This window comes from Protopterus annectens, chromosome 11.part0 (genome assembly GCF_019279795.1).
Source record: "Protopterus annectens isolate FY-2018-M chromosome 11.part0, PAN1.0, whole genome shotgun sequence".
In the NCBI taxonomy this organism is placed as follows: domain Eukaryota; kingdom Metazoa; phylum Chordata; order Ceratodontiformes; family Protopteridae; genus Protopterus; species Protopterus annectens.
The window spans coordinates 295,759,634-295,786,280 of record NC_056745.1 but is presented as its reverse complement, the minus strand read 5'-3'; the positions used below and the strand labels follow the sequence as shown (position 1 = coordinate 295,786,280).

General features: G+C 36.3%; 1 protein-coding gene across 9 annotated transcripts in view; it reads right to left on the bottom strand.

Moving 5' to 3' along the window:
- ABCC9 (ATP binding cassette subfamily C member 9) overlaps window positions 1-26,647 on the bottom strand; it is a 1,652,866-nt gene that overhangs the window by 701,202 nt on the left and 925,017 nt on the right. For all 9 annotated transcript variants that reach the window (XM_044087794.1, XM_044087796.1, XM_044087793.1 and 6 more), the window contains one exon: window positions 8,397-8,522. In XM_044087794.1, coding sequence (XP_043943729.1) covers window positions 8,397-8,522 — 126 coding nt within the window. The remainder of the gene's footprint in view (window positions 1-8,396; window positions 8,523-26,647) is intronic.

The following is a 26,647-nucleotide window of genomic DNA, read 5'->3' as shown; positions in this document are numbered from 1 at the left end:
CTTGCTGGGGGGTTAGGCTGAGATTATAAATACTGCCCAATCTTTATACTGTACTCTGATTACCATAAATCTGTCACATATTCCGATGACATCCCTCACTGTCTTCAGAAGATTCTCCCTCACCACAGTTCCTACATCATTTCTAGTCTGCCCTCCCCCTGAGTAGTAGAGTCTGGATCCCAAGCCAAGTGGCTTTGTAGTACTGCCCTTTCACCTTCTCCAGCAGATATACAGGATATACAGTCTCCTCCTCCTTTCCATCATGTCATCCATATGCACACTGCATCCTGTCATTGAACGTATATTCAATGTAGCATTCCTTAGTTTCTGTTTGGCAGCCTGATTGTTTTTACATTCAACTTGCATTCAACCAAGCTATCCCTAGTCACCCAAGTTTGACAACTGGACACCAACCTGCTAACATCTTACTGACCCATGACTACTGGGCTTTATAGTAGACACACACTGGCCAATAGAGGCACATAAAACCTTCCCACCATTAGCATAGATCCCTGGCATAGGTCATAGTAGGGTATATCCTCAACCCACTTATCACTGGCAAGTATCCATATAAAAATCAGGGCCAATGGAAGTAGTGTTTTTGTTTGTATTTTTTTTTAAGTTTGGATGAACTAATAGAAGTCAGTATGGGATAATTTTAGGAGAGGTTTAGTACGGAATAGGAGGATAACTGACAGGGTGGAACTTAATTTATCTGTTAGGATATTGGCTGGACATCTGTGAGATCTGTTATGGCCAGTATTATTGTAAACAAGCTTAGAGCATAGTTTGGCATTACTTCTGAATTTCCTGATGCAGATGAAGGATTTATAGTTACCATTGAAGAAAGATTTAAAGTTACCTTCAGTGGAAATAACTTCCCTGATTACTTCTTGGATCCTGACTCCAGAAAAACAGCTTAATAGCATCCTATTATTGTCTAGACTAGCAAGGTTGGAGGCTGTGTGTCTAACTGTGGGGTCTTCTGTGATCAAAACTTTACCATGGGTGGGAATGGACTTTGTGGACCGTAAGGACTTAGACTTGCCACCATTTTGATTCCTGGAGGCAATATGTGAAGTGGATGCAGGAATGGTTAGTGTGATGTGTGGATATTGTAGCATGGCCTAGATAAATTGTTTCCTTAGTTGCCTCTGAGACTTGGCTAGAGATTTCATATTTTTACCTCAGCATAAGATAGAGGATGTGCTGTTCAGTGTAATTGTCCTTCTTACTGAATGAGGACTGAGGTGATAAATTAGCCTCCATTTTCAGTAAGTAGCTGTGTTTCTTTTAGTTTGTGAACTGATGGATAACAATACTGGATTATCAGTAAGCATGGGCGAGTTGTCCTAATAACTGAGTGCAAAGTGTGATACTGTACTGACCAATTAATCAGTAGTGTGAGGAGATGTACTCTGCTGAATAAAAGACCAGTGCCAAATTCCAATAGCAAAAGTATCATCTATGGAAGGAGACTACTAAATAATAGGAAGCATGTTAAATATTATCAATCATGACAAAACAGTTATAAGCTCTAGTATTAAAATTAAATTGTAAATTGTTACCTAATATACTACAACAAATATGCCTACCAGAAAATGAGAGTTATTCTTCTAAAGCTATACAGAAAGCTGCATCATCCTCTACAGTAAATCACATTGAAAACTTTAAAAACATTTTATAAATGTGGCATAAGTAAGAAAGTGTCAGCTTTCAGTCTAATAAATAAATTAAAAGTAGAAAAAAAGTTCTACAGAAGAAGTAATAACCATTATTGTATCACTGATACTCATGGCTTGTACTTAGACACAGTATAGCAGTTTAAATGGAGTAATTACTGGTGCAACAGCAGTAAATAAGAAGCAATGTAACTAGCTATAGAAATAGCAAAGGTGTGCAGTGGGTCTCCAATAATTGATAAAGAGCAGTAGCGAAATCAAAGCTTAATTTTAATATTTAATTATTAAATGACCAACAGTATGACAATTTAGTATCTGAATTATACAGCATTTTGTTAAATTACACTTCCATTTGAACAACTAAGTAATGGAACACAGTGACTAAAGGCCTACCACATAATCTCTCCCAGACATCAAAACTTAAAATTCTATCTTCAGTAAAACTTACTTCTTGGAGCCAATACTGGAGTGTATTTACTTGGAAGTTTTTACACAAAACATTTTAACTCCTGACAAAATTGCTTAAGTCAAAAAATCAAATAACATAATTTGCTGGAGATGTCTATCATCGTGTAATGCAGATTGGTTCCATATTTTCTATGATTGCTATAACTAAGGAATTTTTGGAGAGATGTTAATGATTTTCTTTCAGCTTTATTTTCAGATAACTTCACATTAACTAAAACTTTAATTTTTCTTTATGTTGATGAAACCTTTTCTTTGAATAAATCAAATTTGTACTTATTATGGGCAATATTAGCAGCAGCCAGGAGATACAGCCACGATGGTACGGCGGTAGTGTTGTTACCTCACAGCAAGAGGTCCTCCCGTTCGATTCTCGGCTGGGCTTGGGAGTGCTTTCTGTGTGGAGTCTGCATGTTTTCCACACGGTTGAGTAGCATTCAAAAGACATGCGTGCGTAAATGGGCGTGCCTTCGTTGAAGGTTGAGTGTCGAGCTGGCGCCTCGGCGTTTTGTAAAAATCTGCTGCCAATCATTAGTGGACCGGAGTTCCACTGTGGCGACCCCTTACCGAGAAAAGCCGAAAGACAAACAACAACAACAGTAGCAGCAGCCAGGAAATGTATTACAAGGAATTGGTACCACCTCTCCAAGTTTTGGTGAATTTCTCTCCTTACTAGAAGAAACCATTAACAAGGAAGTCAAAACTAAAAAACTTATATATATCAGAGGAGTTTTACTAACAAATTATGGACAAAGGTTTCAGACCTAAATGAGACTTTTCAAACTGATTTTTAACCCTGTTTAATCATTATTTGTTTGCTTCACTGAAAGTGTTTTCTTAAAATATTTGTAATAATCAAACATTTTTCAGGCCTCTGTAAATAATGTAAATAGTTGATTTAGTTTTATTGTTGTTAAAAGTTGTTTGTTCAGTATAATCACTGTATTCAACAGTGTTTATTCTTTTATTTTATCCTGAATACAAATATTGGAAAAAAAATAGTCAAATATCAGGGGATGTAGTCAATATGACAAGTTCTGCAAAATAAGTGCAGTTGAAGCAGTTTAGTAGCAATACAAATGGTGTTACAAAGTAATTACATAAAATACACAAGTATTGGTACAAAAGTAATGCAAAATAATTCAGTAATATGGTATTAGCAAGAAATACAATTTCTCCACTGAGGGTGTGGATTATACTAGTTTTGACACTAACAGAATGTCAGGGAGCCCACAACAAGATTATATTGGTTTTAGCACTAACAGAATACTAATTAGCAAAAAACAAATTCAAGCTTAAGCTACAACAAGACACAGTGTGAAAAAGGAAATGGACTTGACCTTACTGGCATAGATACAAAGTAAGCTGTAATCTACATATTTTCCTGAGTAACTAAAAAGCAGAGAGTGCTTATCTTACTTTGTTGAGTTAAAGGGATTGATTAATTGAGATTTGATTTAACTATATTGGAAACTAAACTCTTATAAGGGTGTCGCACTGCTGTCCACAGTGCAGCTGGCCAGGTCCCAGATGTTCCAAGAGCTTAACTGGTTTCTTTTTTCAATATGCATAACACTACAGAATGCAGCTAAACACAGCCAAGCAGTATAGAGTGCCAAACCTCATGACTTTTCTCCTCAAAGGCACATTCAAAAATTTCCAGATACGGGTGACAGCCAATCCATTGTTCAGTGCTGGTAAAGGCCGGCTAAAGAATAAGCTAGGAAAGTTAGGAACTGCCTGTCACCAGAAGTAGCAATGCAATAATCACCATGTTAAACATACAGTAGCAGGTCCCAATCACACGCTTGTATTTTTAAACCTTTCAACATATGCAGCTTTACTAAGCACAGTTAAACACAACCTTGCAGTACAGAACACCAAGCCGTGCAAATGGTTTGCTTTTTACTGCACTCAAGATGGAGGCAGACAGTCAAGACAGTTAAAGTTGTTGGTGTTGGCCAACCACAGAATAAGTCAGGAAAACGGTAACAAGAGGTCCTCTTCTCAATAAAAGCAGCAACACAATAGTCACAGTAAAAAAAACACAGCAGTAAGTCCCATATAAATATTTGCCTGTAAAGAAAGACCACTTTTAGTTTGATTCCAGGTGTTCAAAGAACTTGCCTGAGTTTTCTCTCTTTAACTATTGCAGCATTACACATAGATGCAGCCCAGTGGTATAGACTGCCAAAGCCACAAAACTGTTCTCCTTAAATGCACTCAAAGAAGCCCACTAAAACTGAAGGCAGTCAATTAATTAAAAACTATCATTAGTGCCCAACCACAGAATAAGCCTGGGAAGAGTTAGCAAATCTTCCTTCTGTCACCAGAAACAGAAATACAATCACAGCAGAAAAAAACACAGTAGCAGGTCTTAGATACCACTCACCCCCCCCCCCCTTTTAGTCAGGCCCAAGATGTTCTAACAGCTTTAATTAATTTTCTGGTTTTAATCGTGTATCATTATAGAGTGCAGTTGAATGTATTTACGCAGTATATGATGCAAGCATGTGCAACAGCCCTCAGTTCAGCTTCCTTTTTGAATTTATATGTCATATTTACTATCCAGGCCTTTTCCATTCTTTTTGTAAGGCAGTATTAAGAACTAGGTTCGAAATTTTAAAAGCAAGCTGGATAATGGACTTATACTGTAGGTACTGCAGTGTGCACCTAATGGATCGTAATACATGAAAAAGAGAGTACGTCAAGATTAATCAGTAAAGGGAAAGGCCTTTCCCATATCATCTTCTAGTCTTCAACTCTATGAACAGATGTAATAAGACTGGAAGAAGCTTTTAAAGTTAAACTTACGAGAGACTGGACAACTCAAGAATTTCTGAGTCTAATAACAGCAGCAATGTGGTAGGTTGGTTAGGAAGAACACAAGATGGCCACAGAGCAGCAATAACAGAGCATGAGCAGTTACCACAAATTAAATCTTGTCCTGTATAAATGCTATTTCTCAGCTTCTGCCAAAATTCCAACAGATTAAATTTATTTTCAGTCATGGAAAGTAGCAAAAAACGTTGTTATCTCTAACCGAGTAAATACAAATGCAAAGATAACTATAATATAACAAGCAGAAGACAAGAAACAAAGCAAGTATTCAAACTATAAATAAAGAAATTTAAAATAGTCACCGAGCTCTGGTCTAACACTAGCAGATCACTCACATTAAATCTTGTCCTGTTCTGCTTTCCTTAAATAAAATGTTACTTGTCTACTCTTCCTATGATTCAGATACATGTAAACCTACTGCAATCAAAGAATGAAACACAAATCTTAACTAACTGGCCCTAACAAGGGTTCTTTTTTTTCCAAGGAGGAGGACCAAATTTAAAACACAACAACAAATTTAAATATATAATTGTAATAAAACAACAGCAAAAGACAAGAATCAATGCAAGTATGCAAAGTGTGAAGTAAAAAATGCAAAAGAGTCTTGGAGCAGCATTCATAGACAATTAGCATCTCGCATGGGTTACATTTTGTCATGTGCTGCTTAGCTTAAATACAAATTCTGCTTCCAACATATAAATATATGGATAATTTAGTATAGCTAATCAAGTTTTTGAAAAGAAACCAAAGTACATGGAAAAATCACACAGACATGTTAGTAGATAGGCAGCAAATCCGTACCCTCGCCACAATGTCACACTCAAACACACTTGCTAAAGGTTCCTTGAGTTCATTAACTCCAACATTCAGGACCAGCTGGTGGACACCCCAACTAGGGTTAACAACATCTTGGATCTGTTGTTTACCGATATAGGGGACTGTAGTACCAGCACTGTGAGGTCTTTCCTTGCCAGATATGACCACAAATCAGTCTCATTCTAAGTAACTCACATGGGATCCCCCACCCCCCCCAGCAGCAACTAAAGTAAAAACTTTTCCAGAGCAGAATATATCCTTGTAAGGGATGGTACAAATAGCTTCACTGCACCTCTCCACTGAGATAGAACTGGCAACTATGCTGAGTCCTACACTAATGCTTTTTACAAACACCTGCACAATTGCATTGCCACAGCCATACCTGATAGAACCAAAACAAGCTCTTCAAGGAAGAGCAAACCTGCCTGGTGGACAATTGCCATTAACTGGTTTTACAATAAAAGGAAGAAATTGTTGTCCAAAAGTAAGAGGGAGCATGCCCTAAACTGGAAACACCCCCTCCTCAGATTTAACAAGCAAATAAGACTTCCTGTGAAAGCCTTCCAAAGCAAACTACAAATCCAAATTAGTGTTCTACTATGAGGCGTTTTTAAAGTAAGACCCAGATTTTCATCGAATTGGTAGTTAATGATACCACATACACTGAGCCTGCAGACATAGCAAACCTGTCATCTGACAGATTAATTGAAAACTTCACTTCCTGTCCCACTGCACATACCTCATACTCCATGACACTCCTTCCACCTGACCCCCACCTTATATCTCTAGACAGCAGGTCATAAATGCCCTCTCTATGGCCAAAAACACAGCATCTATGGGACCTGATAACATCCCAGGCTGCATCCTACATGGGCCCCAACAAGAATTAGCAGCACCACTGGGTACTCTTTTCAATCATAGTCTAAGCACCAGCTTCATCCCAGCTGAATGGAAAATGGCCACCGTTATCCCCTTGCACAAAGGTGGTGCTTCACTGACCCTAAGAACTATAGACCTATTATTCTCACTAGCCTTATCTGCAAGGCAATGCAGTGAATCATCATGGACCTTATCAACAAAGATACAGGTAATCTCCAAATAGCTGACCCTACTCAGTTTGGATTTGTTAAAGGGAGATCATGCCCATTAAAACTAGTAGACTTCTTCGAGATAGTCAGAGAACTGGACTAGGGGAAACTGTGGATACAGCCTACCTTGGCTTGGACACAGCTTTTGACACTATTCCCCCCACTCAGGCATTATTAACAAACACAGCCAGCCAGGTATCAACCCTCAAATCACTAGGTGGGTCGCTAACTGACTCACCGATAGAACCCATACAGTCAAAATAAGGGAATCCACCTATGACAGCAGACCCATAACCAGTGTTGTTCCACAGGGATCAGTCCTGGGGCCTCTACTGTTCGGAATCTATTTCTCCAAAGTATAAGCAAAAACTAAAGGTCTGTGGCTGATAAGGTTTGCTGATGACTGCAAACTGAGAGCGGTCATAGAATCTCCAAATGATGTCAATAACCTACAAGAGGGTCTTAAACAAATGACTGGTGCCAAAGTCATGGCCTTAAACTCAATGCAAAAAAAATGTATTATCATCCCATTCAGTAAGAGTGATGTTCCTGCTAACTACCACACCAACAGAAACACCCTAAGCATGCACTCAGTGGTGACAGACCTGGACACACAGGTTGACAGCAACCTTACCTTTGATCACCATGTCTCCACGGTGGTAAGAAGGGCATTCTATAGTGTTCATCTCATAAGTAAGGTCATTGTTTCCAGAAAAAAAGAAGTTATAACCTCTGTGTACTCTTCCCTCATCAGGCCAATAATTATGTACAGCGCCCTTCTGGTATGTATCTTTCCAGGCACCTGCAGCAATTGTAGAGATCACAAAAGTTCCTCACAAGGAGAATTCAAGGTATTCAGCATCTGTCCTATGTGAATCGGCTAAAATCACTGTCACTTTACTGTTTCATACAGACTTCTCAGAGTCAGTCTCTACCTTAAGTATAAGGCAATCTCTGACTCTGCTTTATTGGAAATGCTGCATATCCGTAAGTCCAATGGCTCATGGGTAACTTCCTCTAAAGACCTTAAACTAGTATGTGGCATTAATAGAATTTGTTGGAGGGACAGATTTGTCTCTCAGAGGTTACTGCACCTGTGCAACAGATTCCCAATTCATGGCAAGCAGAGCATCTCTTTGGACTTCTTCAAGCACAATCTGGATGATTGGATGGATAACTGTAAATCCACCCCAGGGGTTCCATCTGTGTTTCTCTTGGACAGGGGCAATAGGTGTTGATCATGGAAACAAGGGGCAGAAGTTGACTAGGGTTGTAAGAGCCCTAGGGCCATTTGCTTAGTAACTTCCTATGATCCTATAAAAATCACACTGAAACAAGGAAAAGCCAGCACATTTTGAAATTAAAACAAAACTGTAATCTGTAATCATTGATGTCCCCAGTGCATATTTACTTAGTGTTTGCATTATGTAATGTAGAGCTACCATATACTTTTATCAGGTTATTGCAGATCTTGCAAATTGCAGATGCCACTGGTCGAACATACCTTTTCCAGTTCCTGATCCTGGCGGTTCATAAGTGTTTTCCAGTGTTCATATAATTCAGTGTCATTGTTCTGAATATCTTTTAGTGTTCCTTCACGCAATATGGTGCCATCTTTCATAGCAATAATCTGTAAAGAAAAATTGCAATCACTGTTTACTTCTTCTGCAGAACTAATTTATGGAAATTCAAGCAATATAGTGCAAATAATATTGCAAGTGCCAGTTACTGTGCAAGCCTTTTCTATTACATTTCAGTGTATTACATTAACTGCATTGCCATTCTACTTGCTGTATATTATTACAGGCGTTTGACTGCTGTTATTTTGCTGCACCTATACTAGCTAAATTATTGTCTTTTCTTGTCAGTCTGTAAGCATTAAAAATGTAAAGATGACCTATAATATTCATAAAAGAATGCCATAAAGTGAAACACATTTTATTTTGTGAAACACTACTCACTAAAACTCACTAGCTAATCTCATATAATATACATGTGCAAGACAGTCTGTCAACTACTAAAATGATAAATTATTGTTCATTAAGAATGTACAAGCTGTATAAATACTTAATATTACATCCCAAATAATTGTTTTTGTGGGGACTAAAGGTTTGAGTGTTTGTCTGAAGTGGGTATATAATTTGAGAGGTGGATCAAAGCAGGTGATGTAGGGGTACAGGTAGATCAGTGTGCTGCAGTTAAATCATAACACATAATACAGTCTCATATGTGGTATTATTCTGTATCATACTGTTTTGTGTCTGCAGTACCTTTTTATCTTTCCTTTCAAAGGCAAGAGACTGTGCCTATGACTCATGGACCTAGAACAATAAATGGTGATGTACTGCCTAATAAATACATTTCTGTATGAATTTAAAAAAGGGGAACAGTTTCCTGACTGTATGGGAGTACTCTAGTAGCATGTCATTGTGTCAAACTGATAAACAGGAAATACACTCCAGGATCGAATCTTAGAGTTCCTGCTTAAAAATAACAAGCACTATCATGTAAACATCTTCAAATTTCAGGTACCAGGAAATGGGGATTTAAGTCTTAGAGCTAATCAATATTAACCAATAAGCAGACAAAGCACAAAATGAATGTGAGCTGGGCTTTACAAAGGGAAACAATAGAATAATAAAGAAAGTGAGAGCCACCGATTATTATAGCAATAACCCATGCCTGGGTGTGGGTAATGCTGGATTTACCCACAATTGGTGTGGTTTGGTCATGAGGGCGAAGCCCGAGTGGCCAAACAAAGCCAACCGTGGGTAAATCCAGCATTACCCACACCCAGAAGTGGGTTGTTGCTATTATACAATGACATTATTTAAGAAAAAAAATAATTAGTTTTCTTATGGCATTGTATAATGCCTCCTTGCTGCCCTTCCGCAGCTGTCTGGTATTCGGCAGCAGTTCTGATGTACTGCACATGCGTATGCCTATGCAGTACATCAGAGCTGTGGGCAAAAGCAATGGAGAAAGCAAGATCTCCATTGCTTTTTACTGTTTCGCTATGTTAAATGGGTTTAACATAGCGAGACAGCTTTAAAAAAGCAACGTAGATTCTCTGTTGCTTTTTTAAAGCTGTTTCGCTATGTTAAACCCAATTAACATAGCAAGACAGTTTTCAAAAAGCAATGGAGAAAGCAAGATCTCCGTTGCTTTTTACAAACTGTTTTGCTATGTTAAATGGGTTTAACATAGCGAGACAGCTTTAAAAAAAGTGAAGGAGAATCTCCGTTGCTTTTTTAAAGCTGTCTCGCTATGTTAAACTCGTTTAACATAGCGAGACAGCATGAAGCAACGGAGATCTTGCATTCTCTGTTGCTTAAAAAAGAGTTATAGTAATGGAAAAAGTCCGGGCGACCAGACCTTTTTCCATTACTATAACTGATTTACAATGTGCACGCTGACCAATCAGCGTGAACGTTTTTGAATATTAATGGGGGGTCGTTGTATAATGATGTTTTTTAAACATAAAAGCTACTCTTCACAAATCTACTATGGATCTGTAAAAGTGAAGCTAAGTGAACATTTAACTTGTTTCCTTTTGCTTCACCCTGTCAAGCACCCAGTTGCTGTCCTGCCTGCATTTTCCTGCTCTTTTACCTAGTAACATAATGTTACCGTTTCTCAACAGAGCTGTTGTTTTCAGATTAAAAAAAAATTGAGACAATATGCCAAATTTGGTTTAAAGGAGTGGGTGATGTAAAAGTAATGCATTCATATTCTGCTATTTCATTGCTCTTTTTCTAATGCTGTACGATAACAGAAGATACATTTCAAACATTATGCCCTTCTTCATTTCTGCAGAAAGATGCAGGAAATAATGCCTAAAGGATGCATTCTTTCATTAAAAGGAATTGTTTTATTTGGAATTGTATTGCTACTCAGTGTTTGTCCTGCAAAAATGCTCTCTGACCTAAGAAGCACTGATCTTTCTCCCTTCAAACTGTCTGAATTTATTTCCTTACCACAGCAAAACACATGAAATGAATACAAAGCAACAAATCAGATATTACAGCAAACCTTAACCAACAGACATTAAACTTAGCTGTTGGGTCTTCAGGTAATGAGGTATATAATATATTAGTGGGAATTACTATTTTGTATTTTGTTTTGTTTTGCTTAGCCTGCTAACATGTATTTGTTCAGAAAACTGAGTTTACAGCATAGACACTGTGGGTGTATGCTAGCTTCACTGAGGTCTTTATTCGGTCAGCTTTTTCAGAAGGATGTATAATGCTTAACACTCAGTTCCCTGTAGCTAGCGTTAAAATTTGAAACAGAAAACTCCATATACTAACTGCCTCATCATTTAGATACATATAGATAATACTTTATATAAGCTATGTGTGATAGCATATATTGTGTTCCATAAAAAATACAATTTGTACACATAATACAACTTTTCAGTCTTTAGTAGCACGGTGAGCTCTTGAACTTTCCATATACCTGTTCAGTTTCTTTAATTGTTCCCCAAATGTACAGTCTTTGGTAGGATTATTTTCTCTGGATGTATGATCTTTCTTTGGGGGCATTTCTTACTGCACCACAACTTTTTTTGGAAGTGCAAATTCAGGATCTGTCCACAACGTTTAACTACCATAGTTCCTACAGTTTCTATTTTTCTGTTGCAATACCAGATGAGAAATGTTAATTACTCTTGTTCCTTGTATTTCAATGTATTTTGTCTTATAAAAAACTTCTGTGATTCATCCTCTAGAGCTTTACATCTTCCTCATGAGTAATACAATATCTTGGTTCAGCTGTTTGACTAATTACCTGAGCTTCAGTCAACAGACTTTCTAAGGATTTTATATTTATACTCTGTTGTCCAAATGTGGAAATGCTAAGATGCAAAGTCCTTGAACAGAGCATGCCTACATTTCAAAACTGCAAGATTACAGCCACAGCTTTTTGCAAGTAAGATTGTTTTTTGTTTACACCACAGTATTTACTTAACCCATTAGACTGCATATAGTGTAGACAGGACATTTCATGTCTGAATTCCCACTCTTCTAAAATTCTTCTGAATTCATTACTTTTGGACTGCAGACCATGGTCAGACATTGCAAGCTGGTCTGAATTTCATCTACTGATTATACGTTTGTATATTAAGTAACACTACCTGCATTCTGAAATGGTCCTCATTCAGAGATTCTTCCAAGTGTGTTTTCTAAGGGCTTGTGTTTTATTTCCATGCAAACTTCTTTGCCAGGAGCATATTAATAGTACTTTTCATATCTATACCCTACTGTTAACAGTTCCTTTTCTGTCTGAACATATATTTTTGCGCATCTATAAATGTTTTTGACCACTGGACATATTTTCTGCTTTCAAGTAAGACCACTGCTCCTATACTGTTATTACTGGCCTTTATTTAGAACACAATTGACTTATATCAGAGTATTTTAATGTATATGCATCTGTAACTAGTTCCTTGATATTTATTTTTAACTTTCTTCCTGCCCATAGCTTTATTCCAAGAATATCTTGCTCTAAAACATTTGTAAAAGAAGGCAGAGTCAATACTACTCTCAGCACACCTTTCCAATGCACACAGTACAAAGATGTATTAGCCTAGCATGTCTAAAACCCAATTGCATTTATAGAGTTCTGTAAATAGTTATATGGAATAAGTGGGTATCTGGTGTGTGATGCACTCACACATTAAATATTTTGGATTCTAGGTTTAGGTGCTTAACTTAAATGGTGGAGATGCTGGGGAAATTCTGAACTGTCACATAAACTGTACCCCAGAATATTTTTTTCTTAAAGGCAGAACCTGCAAACAACTTTTATGTAAAGAGACAGAGAACACTGAATCACTTGTGATATTTGTTTAGGTCTACTTAGATGCAGCAAGATAAGTGACTGGGAATGTAGAAAATAGAGTAGAACCCCTTTTTCAAAGTACTGAAGCTCTATAGCTGAGTTTCCAACAAAATAAGGCTGCACAACAAAAAAAAAAAAACAACAAGAATTAGATGAATAAATGCATTCAGGGTCTAAAAAGAAATTAGTTTACAAATGCAAAAAGGCAGAAGCAAATCTCTGCAAACAAATAGCCCCAGTTTTGGCTGGAGGAAGAAGTATCAGTCCAGAAGGCTTGAGAAAGACTGGAACACAAACCATTAGTGTGGTACTGTGGGGGCACTTCTGCCTAAGCTTGACAAAATAATGGAACATGAATCTTAGCTATTCAGAGAATAGGCATGAGATATTGCACTTTCTAAGCAAGGAAACATAAAAGACTGACCTTGACCTATAACCTACAACCACAAATGATGATAAGAAACTAAGGATATCCTAGCTTACGCTGGTGTTATAAAATCCATTCAGGCACAGGGCTTTTACAACTTGGTTTACATGACTGAAAAGAATAAACCAAGGTGCAAAAAGCAAAGGAAGGAATCCAGTTACCATCCGAGACCAACTGTATTGGAATCAACTTTATTTGGAACAAGATCCACGTGCAGTTTAAAACATAAACGCGTTGAAATTTAACCACAGCGTTTTCGTCTTCTTACATAGACTTCCTCAGATAAAATGCCATACAATCAAGTCACTTATCTATATAGAAATAATTAAGTTGTAAATCAATCAACCAATAAAAAATAATAGTTCATTTGCCATTTAAAAATTTAAAAACACACGCCCATGTATATATTTAGTAAATGGAGGAGAATCATCTTGACAGTACAATAAATATTTTTCTTACCATTGTAAACTAACTACCCAATTAAAAATGCAAAAAGATGTTTACTTGAAGTCTTGAATGTTAAAACCATTAATATTAAATATTGAATAATTGAAAAAATATTGTATATATATGTTAAACATAAAACATCAATTAAAAATTCAGTTAAAAGGAATTTCCATTATACATAAGGTTTTAGGACAGTATCCATTGCCATCTAGTGGCCAATTTTAAAAATTACTACAAAGTTTAGCTGCTCTTAGTTTTAGCAATGGCTTAATGGATACAAAATCATTCAAACCTGGTGTATAGTCTGCCTGTAATGTCACTTGCCACCACAATTCCCTGTATTCCAGGGTATCTTCCCATGGACCACCTCTAATGTTATGTTTAACATTTTCTAACACCAAAAAACCAAAGGTAGCACTTTTACATTCCTTGGTATGTTTGAATAATGCATTAGTTTCTTTGCCTATTGATATTTCATAAATGTGTTCATAAATCCTCTTTTTCAACTTTCTTTCGGATTTGCCCACATAAAAAGAGGTACATATTTTGCAAATGGCCAGATAAATAATACCTTTGGTTTCACAATTATAATATTCACCACTGGTTATCCATCTGCTTCTACTCTCTAAAAAATATTTTTCCACACCAAGGATATATTTACATTGTTTGCACCGGCCACACTTGTAAGTGCCCACTTTTACTTTGTTTTCGATGTCCCCCCCTTTTTTATCTTCCAAAATATTCTTGATACTTTTAGAATTTTTGTAAATAATCCTTTGGGGGATGTCTTTAAGATTTTCTAAATCGGTAATTGAAACAAATCTTTCCCATTCTTTTAAAAAATCTGCTTTACATATTTGTTTACCCCATTATATTCTAAAACTAGGGCCTGCTCATATTTTTTACTTTGCTCAACTTGTTTTTCCAAAGCTGCACTTTCCCTATTATTCTTAATAGGTTTGAACTTATTTAGACTTCCAATGACTACTTCTTCTCTTACCCCCACTATAAAATCAAGTGGGTACCCCTTCTCCAAAAACATCTTTTGAAGTAGCTCACATTCATTGTAAAAATCATTTTCTGCACTAGTCATTCTACTCCCCCTCACGAATTGTCCTTTGACAATATTCTTCTTACAATGTGGTGGGTGGGAACTATCATAGTGCAGATAGGAGTTGCAAAAAGTAGATTTTCTATATATTTTACTCTCAAATTGTGTCCCTGTTTTATATATTTCTATATCCAAATACAAAAGTTTATTTTCAGAAATATTATAGGTAAACTTCAAAAATGTTGTTGTATTATTTAGGTAGGCCATGAATTTGTCAAATCTTTCTATACCCGCGGTCCAAAAAATCACTATATCGTCCAAAAACCTACGGTATAGATTCCAACAATCCTTGGTGTTAGAAAATGTTAAACATAACATTAGAGGTGGTCCATGGGAAGATACCCTGGAATACAGGGAATTGTGGTGGCAAGTGACATTACAGGCAGACTATACACCAGGTCTGAATGATTTTGTATCCATTAAGCCATTGCTAAAACTAAGAGCAGCTAAACTTTGAAGTAATTTTTAAAATTGGCCACTAGATGGCAATGGATACTGTCCTAAAACCTTATGTATAATGGAAATTCCTTTTAACTGAATTTTTAATTGATGTTTTATGTTTAACATATATATACAATATTTTTTCAATTATTTAATATTTAATATTAATGGTTTTAACATTCAAGATTTCAAGTAAACATCTTTTTGCATTTTTAATTGGGTAGTTAGTTTACAATGGTAAGAAAAATATTTATTGTACTATCAAGATGGTTCTCCTCCATTTACTAAATATATACATGGGCGTGTGTTTTTAAATTTTTAAATGGTAAATGAACTATTATTTTTTATTGGTTGATTGATTTACAACTTAATTATTTCTATATAAATAAGTGACTTGATTGTATGGCATCTTATCTGAGGAAGTCTATGTAAGAAGACGAAAACGCTGTGGTTAAATTTCAACGCGTTTATATTTTAAACTGTACGTAGATTTTGTTCCAAATAAAGTTGATTCCAATACAGTTGGTCTCGGATGGTAACTGGATTCCTTCCTTTGCTTTTTGCACCTTGGTTTATGCTTTTGGTTGATTTGTGTGCAAACACCACCTTTAATTTGATTACATGACTGAAAAACCTATGAGATTACAAATGTTTGCTCTCCTTCAGGTAGTTTGGCCAGGTAAGAACAGTTTACCTTTACAAAACCGAATCACAGTGGTGCGATTGCACATATGAGCAAATCGTAACCAAGAAAGTCATAACAGTGACAATTTAATATGTTCGAAAATCAGTAAATCGAAAAGCAGATTCGCTGATTTTCGAACATAAATATCGAAAGAAAAATTGAATGAAGTGTGAAGCAGGGGGGCAAGCACCCCTGCACCCCCCCATGTGGGGGGCTGTACTCCACACCCCCCTACTTTAATATATGAACTCCGAGATCGCACTACAGTGGGGAAAGGGACCATTTTCTGATCCCCACTAAAGTGCAATCCACCCCAAAATGTTGAATGTGCAATGAGCGAATGTCACTGTGCATTCGCTCATTGCACATTCAAACCTTTTTCCGTTCGGTGTTTGCAAACTTTGCAAACAGCCTTTTGGACAATTGCTGTTTGCCCTTGTGCAATACACACACATGAAGGTAAACTGGTAAGAACACCTCTTCACAAATCAAACTAATGGTAATTGACCACTTCCTAAAGGTTTCACCTTCACAACTTAAACATGGGTTAGCCAAAGAAATCTAATCACAGTGGGGCAACACTTTGACTGAAGGTTATGTAGCATCTTATCTGTTATCACTTACACTACAAAAGATGGACAACTGAATGAACATAACAAAAAGAGACAGACAAGCTGTATTTAGGGGTAACACTGACAAGGAAAATGTTTGGACAGGCAATATTAATGAACTCATAAAAAGAAAGTGCTTCTTTCTGAAATACATACTACCTCAATATACTCCCATTTCACCTTTTTATTCCTATTCCTTGCCAACAGTTTCCTCAGTTACCTTTACTTCTACCTGCATTGCTAAATGATCAGAGAATCCCAGCAGATACTTAATTTTTACAAAGAGAAAACACACCTTTACTCCTCCAGTGAACTCAAACAGGTATTGGCAGCTGTAGTGTTAAATGCTGAAGATATACAAGCAGAGCAGAGCAAAAAGCTGAATGAACTGTACGACACTGCTTTGACCATAAATTGAGCAAAGTTTATTCACAAAGTATAAAATCTTAGCGCTTTCGCCTTGCTAACGTACTAGCCTTAACAGAGGCTTATATAGCTGTGAAAAAACATGTGACCAACCTGGAATGCAGTAGCAATTAATCTGCCTTCTTTCTTGTCCTATTTCTAAAGAGCTAGTATCACACATCTCTGTTAAATATCTTATGTAATTCCTAGTCTTCTTTTCTATTTTACTTACATTTAAATTAAAATCCCCATTCCAAATTATATCCATATTCACTAATATATGTATATGAATTTCTTTAAATATTTTCTTTTATTTATTCAGTGTTGTTAGTGGATAAATTGATATTAACTTGTAAAACTGAACTTTTTCAAGTATTTTTGGCCTAATCACCATCATCTCCTCTAGATCCTATATATTTAGAATATGTATAAAAACTGCAACTTCAGGGATGTGCTCCAAACTATGGGGCCATAGTAATTTGATCTTTTAACTCACATTGTCTCAAATAATTCCCTTTAAGAATGTATAATGATTCTTAACACAAAGTCCATGAAATAAAGTCATGCCAATTTCAAAATAATTAAATACCTTAGCAGCATCTTCAGACTTTTAACATTTAATGAAATCAACTTTAGGTTATACCTTTTCTTCAGTAATTCCCTTTTATGGACTTTTTTCTTGCATCCTCTTTCTTTAGCTTCTAAACCTTGGTTTATTATAGATTCCTGTGGATATATTGTCCAGAATCTCAGTAACAGCATATTTATATACATATACTCCTTCCATCTGCCTTTGATGTCCTGTGAACTGGTGAACGCACACACAAACACACACACACACACACACACACACACATATATATATATATATATATATATATATATATATATATATATACACATATATATATATATATATATATATATATATATACACATATATATATATATATACATATATATATATATAGCCAAACAACAGAAGACTCACCAGAGCAAGTAAAACTGCGAACAAACAAGCAAGCTGAAGAGCAGGGGTCATAATTTGTATAAAATCTACCAGGTTTATTGTACAAATGGTAAGCGCTTTCACAAATAAATTTGCTTCATCAGACCTAACTGATCAAATAAGGTAATTTCCTTTTATACTCAATTAAATTCAAACTAACCAATCATACATTTACACATTTAAAGATGTACTTACACATTTAAAATATAACCCAGAGAGATAAGATCTATATTAGAACACCGAACATTCAAAATTTCGAGTGTTCTAATATCAAACCCTATGAATCGAAAATTTAAAACATCGAACATACAGAAACTTTGCTGTTCCAAAACACATACACACAACACAAGCACACCAAACAAACAGCAATCCACACACTTACACCTATACTCTTGCACCTAACCCTACACTAAACTATACATACACCACTAACTATGCACTTACCTTAACCCAAACCCTAACCCTAAGGTCCATCACTATCGTACAGTCACCTCACCCGTGCCCTAACCCTAACTCACCTAACCCGCCTGAACTCTCATGTCCATACAATCACACACTTACCTGAACCCGACCCGTAACTTTCCACCACAGCACTGAAATACCAAAGCAACCGAAATGGACAACCGAATTCTTTCCCTAGGAAAAAATTTGGTTTTCTGTTTCTTCAATATTTTCAGCATTCACTGAAAATGGGTCAATATTAGAATATTTGAACTTTTCAATGTTCGGTGTTCTAATATAGACCCGAGATATATTAAAAAGCATTGTAAAAATACATAATAACTCAAATAAAATCTACATTATTTCCTAAGTCTCCTACTTCTCAGTTTTGCTGTAATAGCTATATGGTCATTTAGCCCCTTACCCAAATGGGCTCTAAGCCTAACAATCCATGTAAGTTCCTTTGTCTCGGTTCTATTAGATATATCTCCCAACCTCTCATCATCATATATTAACTCTAACACTCGAAATCTAAACTGATGACTATCATCATTCTCAATAGTGTGCTTTGCTAAGGCACTCTACATATGCCATCGCCTATAACAATACATATGGTCGCAAATTCGTTCACAGAGGCGTCTATTCATCTTCCTATATTAAAGGAAGAACAGATAATACACTGGGCTAAATATATAAGATTTTTACTATTACAGTCAGTATTGATGTCAAAATAATATACTTTTTTAGTATTGGGGTGCTTAAACTCTATAACTTCATGTATAAAGGTGCAGAAATTACAGCTTCCACATTTAGTGGTCCCCATACACATACCAAATCTTATTTCATGTGTCTTACTTTTAGGATAGCATAACCTTCTGTTCAGATTCTTAGTATTTTTAAACTAAATATAAGGTCTTTCCCCCACTATTTGAACTATTTGATCGTCTGTACATAGTATATTCCAATTTTGTTGTAAAATATTCCTGATCATGGCATGATCCTTGGTATAGGAGAAAATAAAAGGTGTCTTATTCATTGTCCTATTCACCATATGGCTGGCTGTATTGGGCTAGGAAAAATACAACCTAGCCCTAGTTTTCCTCATCTTATGTACTTCACAAGATATATTATTGACTTCACTTCTGTCATAACCTCTGTTAACAAAATCAGATGTAATATGTTCGATGTCCTCATGCAGATGACTATCTCTGTCAGTTAATCTTGAACAATACATAATTTGGCCCTTGACAATGTTATTAAAAACATGTATCGGATGCATACTAGTCCTATGTAAATAGGACAGACAATGACATTCTTTAATATATCTATCTGTATGCAAAAACCACTAGTGCTATCACTATCCCAGTTACAAATGGTTTACCATGCAATTGTGTAATGACATGTAGTTCCTCACCAAAAGGATAAAGGGACTCCAAAATCTGTCATATGCTGCCAGATTGAAGAAACTCCAGCTCTATTCAGTTGCATACCGTCTGCTCAGAGGTGACATGTGCCTGACATACAAGGCCATGTCCAACCCGGAATTAATGGACATGCTCCACCTCAAAAAATCCAAATCCACCAAAACCACTAGAGCAAGTGACTTAAACCTTAGCACGGATATAAATAGGACATGCTGGAGGGATAGATTTATCACTCAGAGACTCCCTATGCTGTGGAATAAAATCCCGGTCCATGTGAGGCAGAGCACCTCGCTGGCTCTGTTCAGGAGAAATCTTGACCTGTGGATGGGAGATCGTAGCTTTACCCCGGGAATCATCTCTGTGTCACTGCTGGACAGAGGCACATCAAACTAATGGGCACAGTATTTTTTCATATAAGGGGTGGTGTAAGCCACAAAACTTTGGGCTAGGCTTATAAATGCCTTAGGGCAGATAGCCTAGTATAAACCTATGAACCTATGAACCTATGATGGTTTACCTACCTCTACTGTAGCTGTCTGAATTATTACTGCAAAATAATCTAAGGTACTATGTATGTAGTGTATTGTGATTCAATCCACAACTCTATACCATGGAATGTATTTAACTATTATTATCATTAATGAATGTTCCTTGATTCCATGCATTTGTACTGTCTTAATACCACTGTAATATGTAATTCCCAAATATTTATGCATTGTGATGCTGTTTAAACACCTTAATGTATCTCTAACTTATCTTTTAATGTGGAGCTTTTCTCCCCATGCCCCTGCTGAAGAAGGGCCTTTGGCCCATACAGACACCCCCGATTAACAAATTTAAAATAAAAAAAAAATAAGGCCCGCTGCATCACCCAGATCCCCTGCTAATGATATATACGCCAACTCTGACACTGCATTACAGAGGGGAAGGGAGCAAAAACCCAATCTCCACTGAACCATGATCTTGCACAATGACAGTCCATGCTGTTCAAGCTTCCGGGTTTTTCAGTTTCTGGGCTCAATGTTCTAACATTTGCTCTTTTCAGCATTCGATTTTTCATCAAAACATATATGTGTATATACATACATATATATATATATATATATATATATATATATATATATAGAGAGAGAGAGAGAGAGCAAAAGAGAGTCAATCAATCAGTTTAACAGCAGCACCACAGCAGTATTCAGATGGCAATACAACAATTGGATCGCATTTGTGTGCCATTTGTATATTTGTGTGAATATTTGTGTGCGTGTGCGTGTGTGTGTGTGTGTGTGTGTGTGTGTGTGTGTGTGTGTGTGTGTGTGTGTATCTCTATCTATCTTTCTACTTATGTATCTATATATTTATCTGTGTATCTATGTAGATATCTATCTATATAACTATTTATGTATAATTCTATTTTGCCATGTTTTGAACTAAATATTGTAGCATATTCTTGCATTTGTAAATGTGTGTGTGTGTGGGTATATATATACATTTTTTTGGCATATCCTTATGTCAGTAAATATGTTTTGTTCATTTCTTATGTGATCCTATTATAGGTTCATATAGGTTCATACTAGGCAATCTGCCCTAGGGCATTTATAAGCCTAGCCAGAGTATGTTTGGCTTTCGCCACCCATTTTAAATTAATTTTACTATGCCCTTTTTCGAGGTTATAGGTTCATAGGTTCATACTAGGCAAATCAACTGGGCTGTGCTTGCAAATGGAATATTGAGATCAGTGCAATATCCTGGTAAACAAATATAAATAATTACATATTTATCTACCTGTCTGTCTGTCTCTCTAGCTATTTCTAATCACATGGCCCATAGTGAATAGTCAGTGCACAGAGAAACAACAAGTAAATGTTCATCTCCTAGCTCTGTGGCACCTCCTTTAATTTCTCCAAATGGTTTGGGTTTCAAATACCATGACAGGACCCATTCCTAAGTCAGGGTAGAATTACAGTTAATGAAACCAGTATTACTTCAGTCTTTGATCTTAGCCAAGAGTACTCTTCTTAGCACTTGCAATATGTCCATCGGCAATTCATATGGGGTTACATGTATTGGTAGCATACTGTTTTATGATTGTTAATTCTTTGTTGTTAATGCTGTTGGTCCTTTTAGTACTGTAAATGCCTGGGTATCATTCCGCCACATTGCTGCCATTTCTGTTTTTAGGACTTTGTGTCTGTCTGTACATAAGGCACTATAATCACTTGTGTAGCAATATCAATGATCAACTCTAGTTTTTGACTTTTTTTCATAGACTGCTATAGGTGCAACTGTTTTTGAACTGTTGGTAATAGGTGTTCCCTGTGAGATAAACTTCATCATTGCCAATGATACCTTTTGGCTTCTAAGCTATTTCTGTATTCTCTTATTGGCACAATCCCTAATGCAACAACCTTGCCACATTATTGTGCCATTCATTTTAAAGGCCATCTGCCGTGACTATTTCATACCCTGCAACAAGATGTGCAACTGTTTCCAGTTGTTTTATAGCACCTGCATTTGTCTGTTTCTACTACTTGTCAATGGATTAGTAAACACCATTCATGTTTTAGTTTCAGTTCACCTTTTGAAGCATTCCGTTGCCAAGTCATGGCCAATACCAGGTTATTGCAGAAGAGCTGTGTACTCACGACTGTATTTGTGGACTTTCCAATCTTCTTTCCTTCTCATCTGATTTGTGTATTCTTTCTTATGTTTTTTGGCACTTTGTGTTGATGTCTGCTTTTAGTCTTTTTCTGGTTTTATTTCCATTCTGGCATTATTTTGAAATGCTTCTGGTAAACTAAGCAACAATCTCATCTTAGAATTCTTCTCCTCATGCTCTAAAATATTCAGTGTGTTCGGATCTGGTGAAGTCAGCAGATTTGTATGCAGTCACATGATTGCAGATCTGTACAAGTAATTGGCTTTGAGGAAGCCCATGCCACCTTCAGAGTGAGGAATATATAATCATGATATACACTGTTTTTTTATATATCATTTGATAAGCAAGAAGCATTTTTCTTGTTTTTGTCTCCATCTGATTTAATACTTTTTGTGGCCAATCAATGACATGAAAGCTGTGACTTGGAATGAGAATGGGAAATTGATTTATAGCTTGGACTTTATTCTAGATTTAAAGGCAGTTTTCAAAATGAGTTTAAATCTTCTGAAGTATTGCTACTGAGCTTTATTCTCGTTCTTTCATGTTTTATTGCCAACCCTTCGTATATTCTGCCTATCTATCTATCTATCTATCTATCTATCTATCTATCTATCTATCTATCTATTTCATGGCCCAGAGTGAATAGTTAGTGCACAGAGAGATTACAGGTACAAGCTCATCTCTCAGTTCAGAGGTATCAGTCAGTATAGCAGCACATATGATATGCCAAAGAAGCAGAGATTCCATGCTGCTCCTTCAGAAGATTTGAAGATATTAGTAAACCCCACTCCAATATACTTGTGTAGCCATACCGATTGGTATCTCTGAAATGGGAGATGTTCTTTAATTGCATTGTCTGTGCTCTGCCCTCTGTTGTGTGATCCATGTCTCTATATGTTATACAAATAATGTTTCCAACTTGGATATAGTCCGCATTGTAGTCAGTAATCAGAGGAGCAAATTAGTATGGAACTTCATTTACGTGGCTGAATGAGCTATACCACCTAGGAGAATGAACTAAATTATGATAAGAATGGATCCTATCTAGGAAAACTTATTGGAAAACTGCAGAGTAACTGGCTATGAGAGGTTTCAACCAGAGGGGGAATGTAGACAACATAATATATCATTCAATAAAATGAAAAAAAAAAATATCCAGTACTGGAGGTAGAACCCCCGTAAGCCTCACCTTTCTTAAGGCTTTATAATCACATAATGTCACAGTGACTGAAATGCAAAACAGTGCATCTAGTTCAATAAGAAGGTTGAAATCTATAATTACTGTCATCTTGGGAGAGAGAAGGCAATGGAAGTAGCCCTGCTGTGAGTGTTGAGTTTTCTATCACATTATGGAGGCTGCATTTCAAAAAGATGTAAATATGATATTGCCAGTCCAAAACATGGAATACAAATGGTGTTGTGGTTATATTAAACAATCCTCATACAGGAACTAATAAATCCTTCTTGCACATACAGGAAGAAAGAAGCAGAGAATGAGACATGAAGGACACTTAACAGTGCTTCACCGAAGTGGTGAGCAAAAGGAAGGGACACTGTATTCTCTGAGAAAGGACCGGAATATCCTACATGAATATGTTGAAGTTTGAATAAGAGGAATAATGTTATTTAACAGATATAAGGATATCTGTGGTTTGATAAGACCTGCGGCCTACGTGAGTCATCAGAGATTGCAATAATCACTCAGTTTTCAAGGGGAACAGGTTATAAGGCCTCACCAAAAGAATCATATACCAAAAAGATTTTAGTACTGTATTAGTATTTAAGTGCTTTATATAGTGTTTAATGTCTCCTAATTATTAAATGCCCTTAGATACTGCCAGCTCCAGTGATGTAGATGGATAAAGACTTAGCTACAGCTTTGGTGACCATGAGTTTGATTAATGGATCAGATGCTTGATGGAGCTGAGTGGATGTACCCAGACTAGGGATAATGGGCTTTATCCATGCACTACTGTGCATTGTCATAATCTTTCAGTGAAGGGGTGGTGATGTAAAGGTGGTGTCCGGGGGGTATTAAACTCATCAATGCACTGCTTGTTGGTAACCATCAGTGCAGGTGTATGAACACATTTAGTCAGAAAAGGGAAGGAATTGGTCTCTGCAAAATGTGTCTTACTTAACCACCCACCCAAGACATGGGGTAAGGTAATTACAAATGCCTTCATTGCAAAGATGCCAGTGAGAGCACAAAAAACCCTCACAGATGCCTGAATGCTGGTCTCTCTGGAGCTTTCTTACCCTTGTACTGTATTGTATAGGGATAATTCACTAGAAAAGGCAGCTAAACTGAGTGCACCAGGGTCAGTAATCAATAGTTATGGGGACAAAAACACATAGGAAAAAAATCCATTTTGGCTACATGGCAAAATAATGAAAATTAGAAGTATTTAATAGAAATGAAAAGCACAAACAAAGCCATGAAGTGTGAAAAAAACATGGCTAGCTCACCCCTTAAGCAGCCACTTCGTTATCTACTGTCATACCACATTTCAACATTTTGCATGTCTTTTTTTAATTCCGCTATTCTGAATCTCTTTAGCATCAAGTGCGCTAAAGAATTCCCCATTCTCTTAACCTTATATATTAAGATATTTATCCTCATCCTCATCTTAAATTACAACTCTTCATTAAATTATTCAAGGCCTATTGTGGCCTCTTTCTACTTCCCTCCTTAAATCTTCCCTGCTCACCATTCATTTCAAAACATTGTGGAATGATAGTATATTGGCCCTCTCTTTCTTCTCCTGCAAGCTGTCTTCTGCAAACTGCGCATGTACACCTAATCCTGCCACCTTGTTGCTTACCCTTATTTTTGAACTCCTTTTAGTAGCCAGACATCCATTTTAAGGTATAGCTTTCAGGCCTGGAGGAGTGTCCCAAATATCTCAGCTGGGTCAGTTAAATTCAAAAATGATTCCCCCATGTATATTCAGAATACAAGAATGCTCCTCCTGACATTGATATATAGATATATATATATATATATATATATACATGTATATGTATAATAATGCAAGTAAGCATTTTGGTTGTTCAAGTGGCATTCTTCTGCACTTAGTAATTATATTTTTCTGATTCTCATATGCATCTCTTCCACTGCTTGTAGAAAATGCTGAGCTTCTCTGTCTACTCTTCACCTTGTATTTCTTGGTATTGAACCCTATATTACTCCTTTATGTCAAGTCTGACCAGGCACTTCTTTGAGCTTCTGCTGTATATATGAAGAATTTGAAGGAACTCTAAAAAACCAAGTTACAGGTACCAATTTCCAGAAGCTTAGTAAAGCATCATTAACTATATCATAGTAGAATTACAGAAACATATTACAAAAGGAGCATTTTTGAGAGTAATGATCAATTTTTTTTATTTGCACATATTTGCGCTTAAAGTCAAGTCTTTGCAGGAATGTTCAGAACTAACACAGGCTTATTGTTACACTTTTATGGATCATTTCAGCTATGAGGAACAATTTCGGTTTGATCACTGTTCTTTTAAAAGCTATGTTGATTACAAAAAAAAAAAAAAAAAAACTCGACTGAAGCAATTTCCTGAATTAATTTTTTCTATTTTTTTCCCTCTACCCACACTTCACAAAAAGGAGACTTCTACTCCTGTACTCCTGAGATTTTAATATAATAGTTTTCAAAGTCACTACATTTGAATGGAAGGGTGACTGTCAATTGCAGTAACCTTAGCTGAGGAAAGTGTTTTGGGTATGTGAATATGTTTGAAGTAATTTGCTTGTGACTGATCTAGTTATGACAGCATGTCTAGCTGTTAAAGTCAGTGTAAATTTTCTAATATAAAATACAGTCAAACACTGTTTGATCATTTTAAAAGCAAATGTATTTTTTTTTCCTTTTTTCAACTCCAGATGTCAGTCTTGTAAACGTGCACACTCCCTAATAACAATGGTTGCCTGCATTGTGTTAGATTGTAGTGTTTTTTTCAAAAATTCCGAACTATTTAAGAGACCACTGTAAACACACAAGAAAGATTATGTATCTACTGTTTCTGTTTTAGGGGCTGTTAAAGCCCTGATTCTATTGGTGTTTTACCTGCTAATACCTGTATCATGTCGGCTTTCTCAATCCCTCCCATAATTTACTACATGTTTACTTTAATGTAGTGGAAAGAGTCGGTAACAAATTGTCAAATGGTTCACTCGCCAAAATCAGAAACCACAACAAACAGCAAAAGCGGTGAACCAGCCACCTGGAACAAGTTGATATAATACTC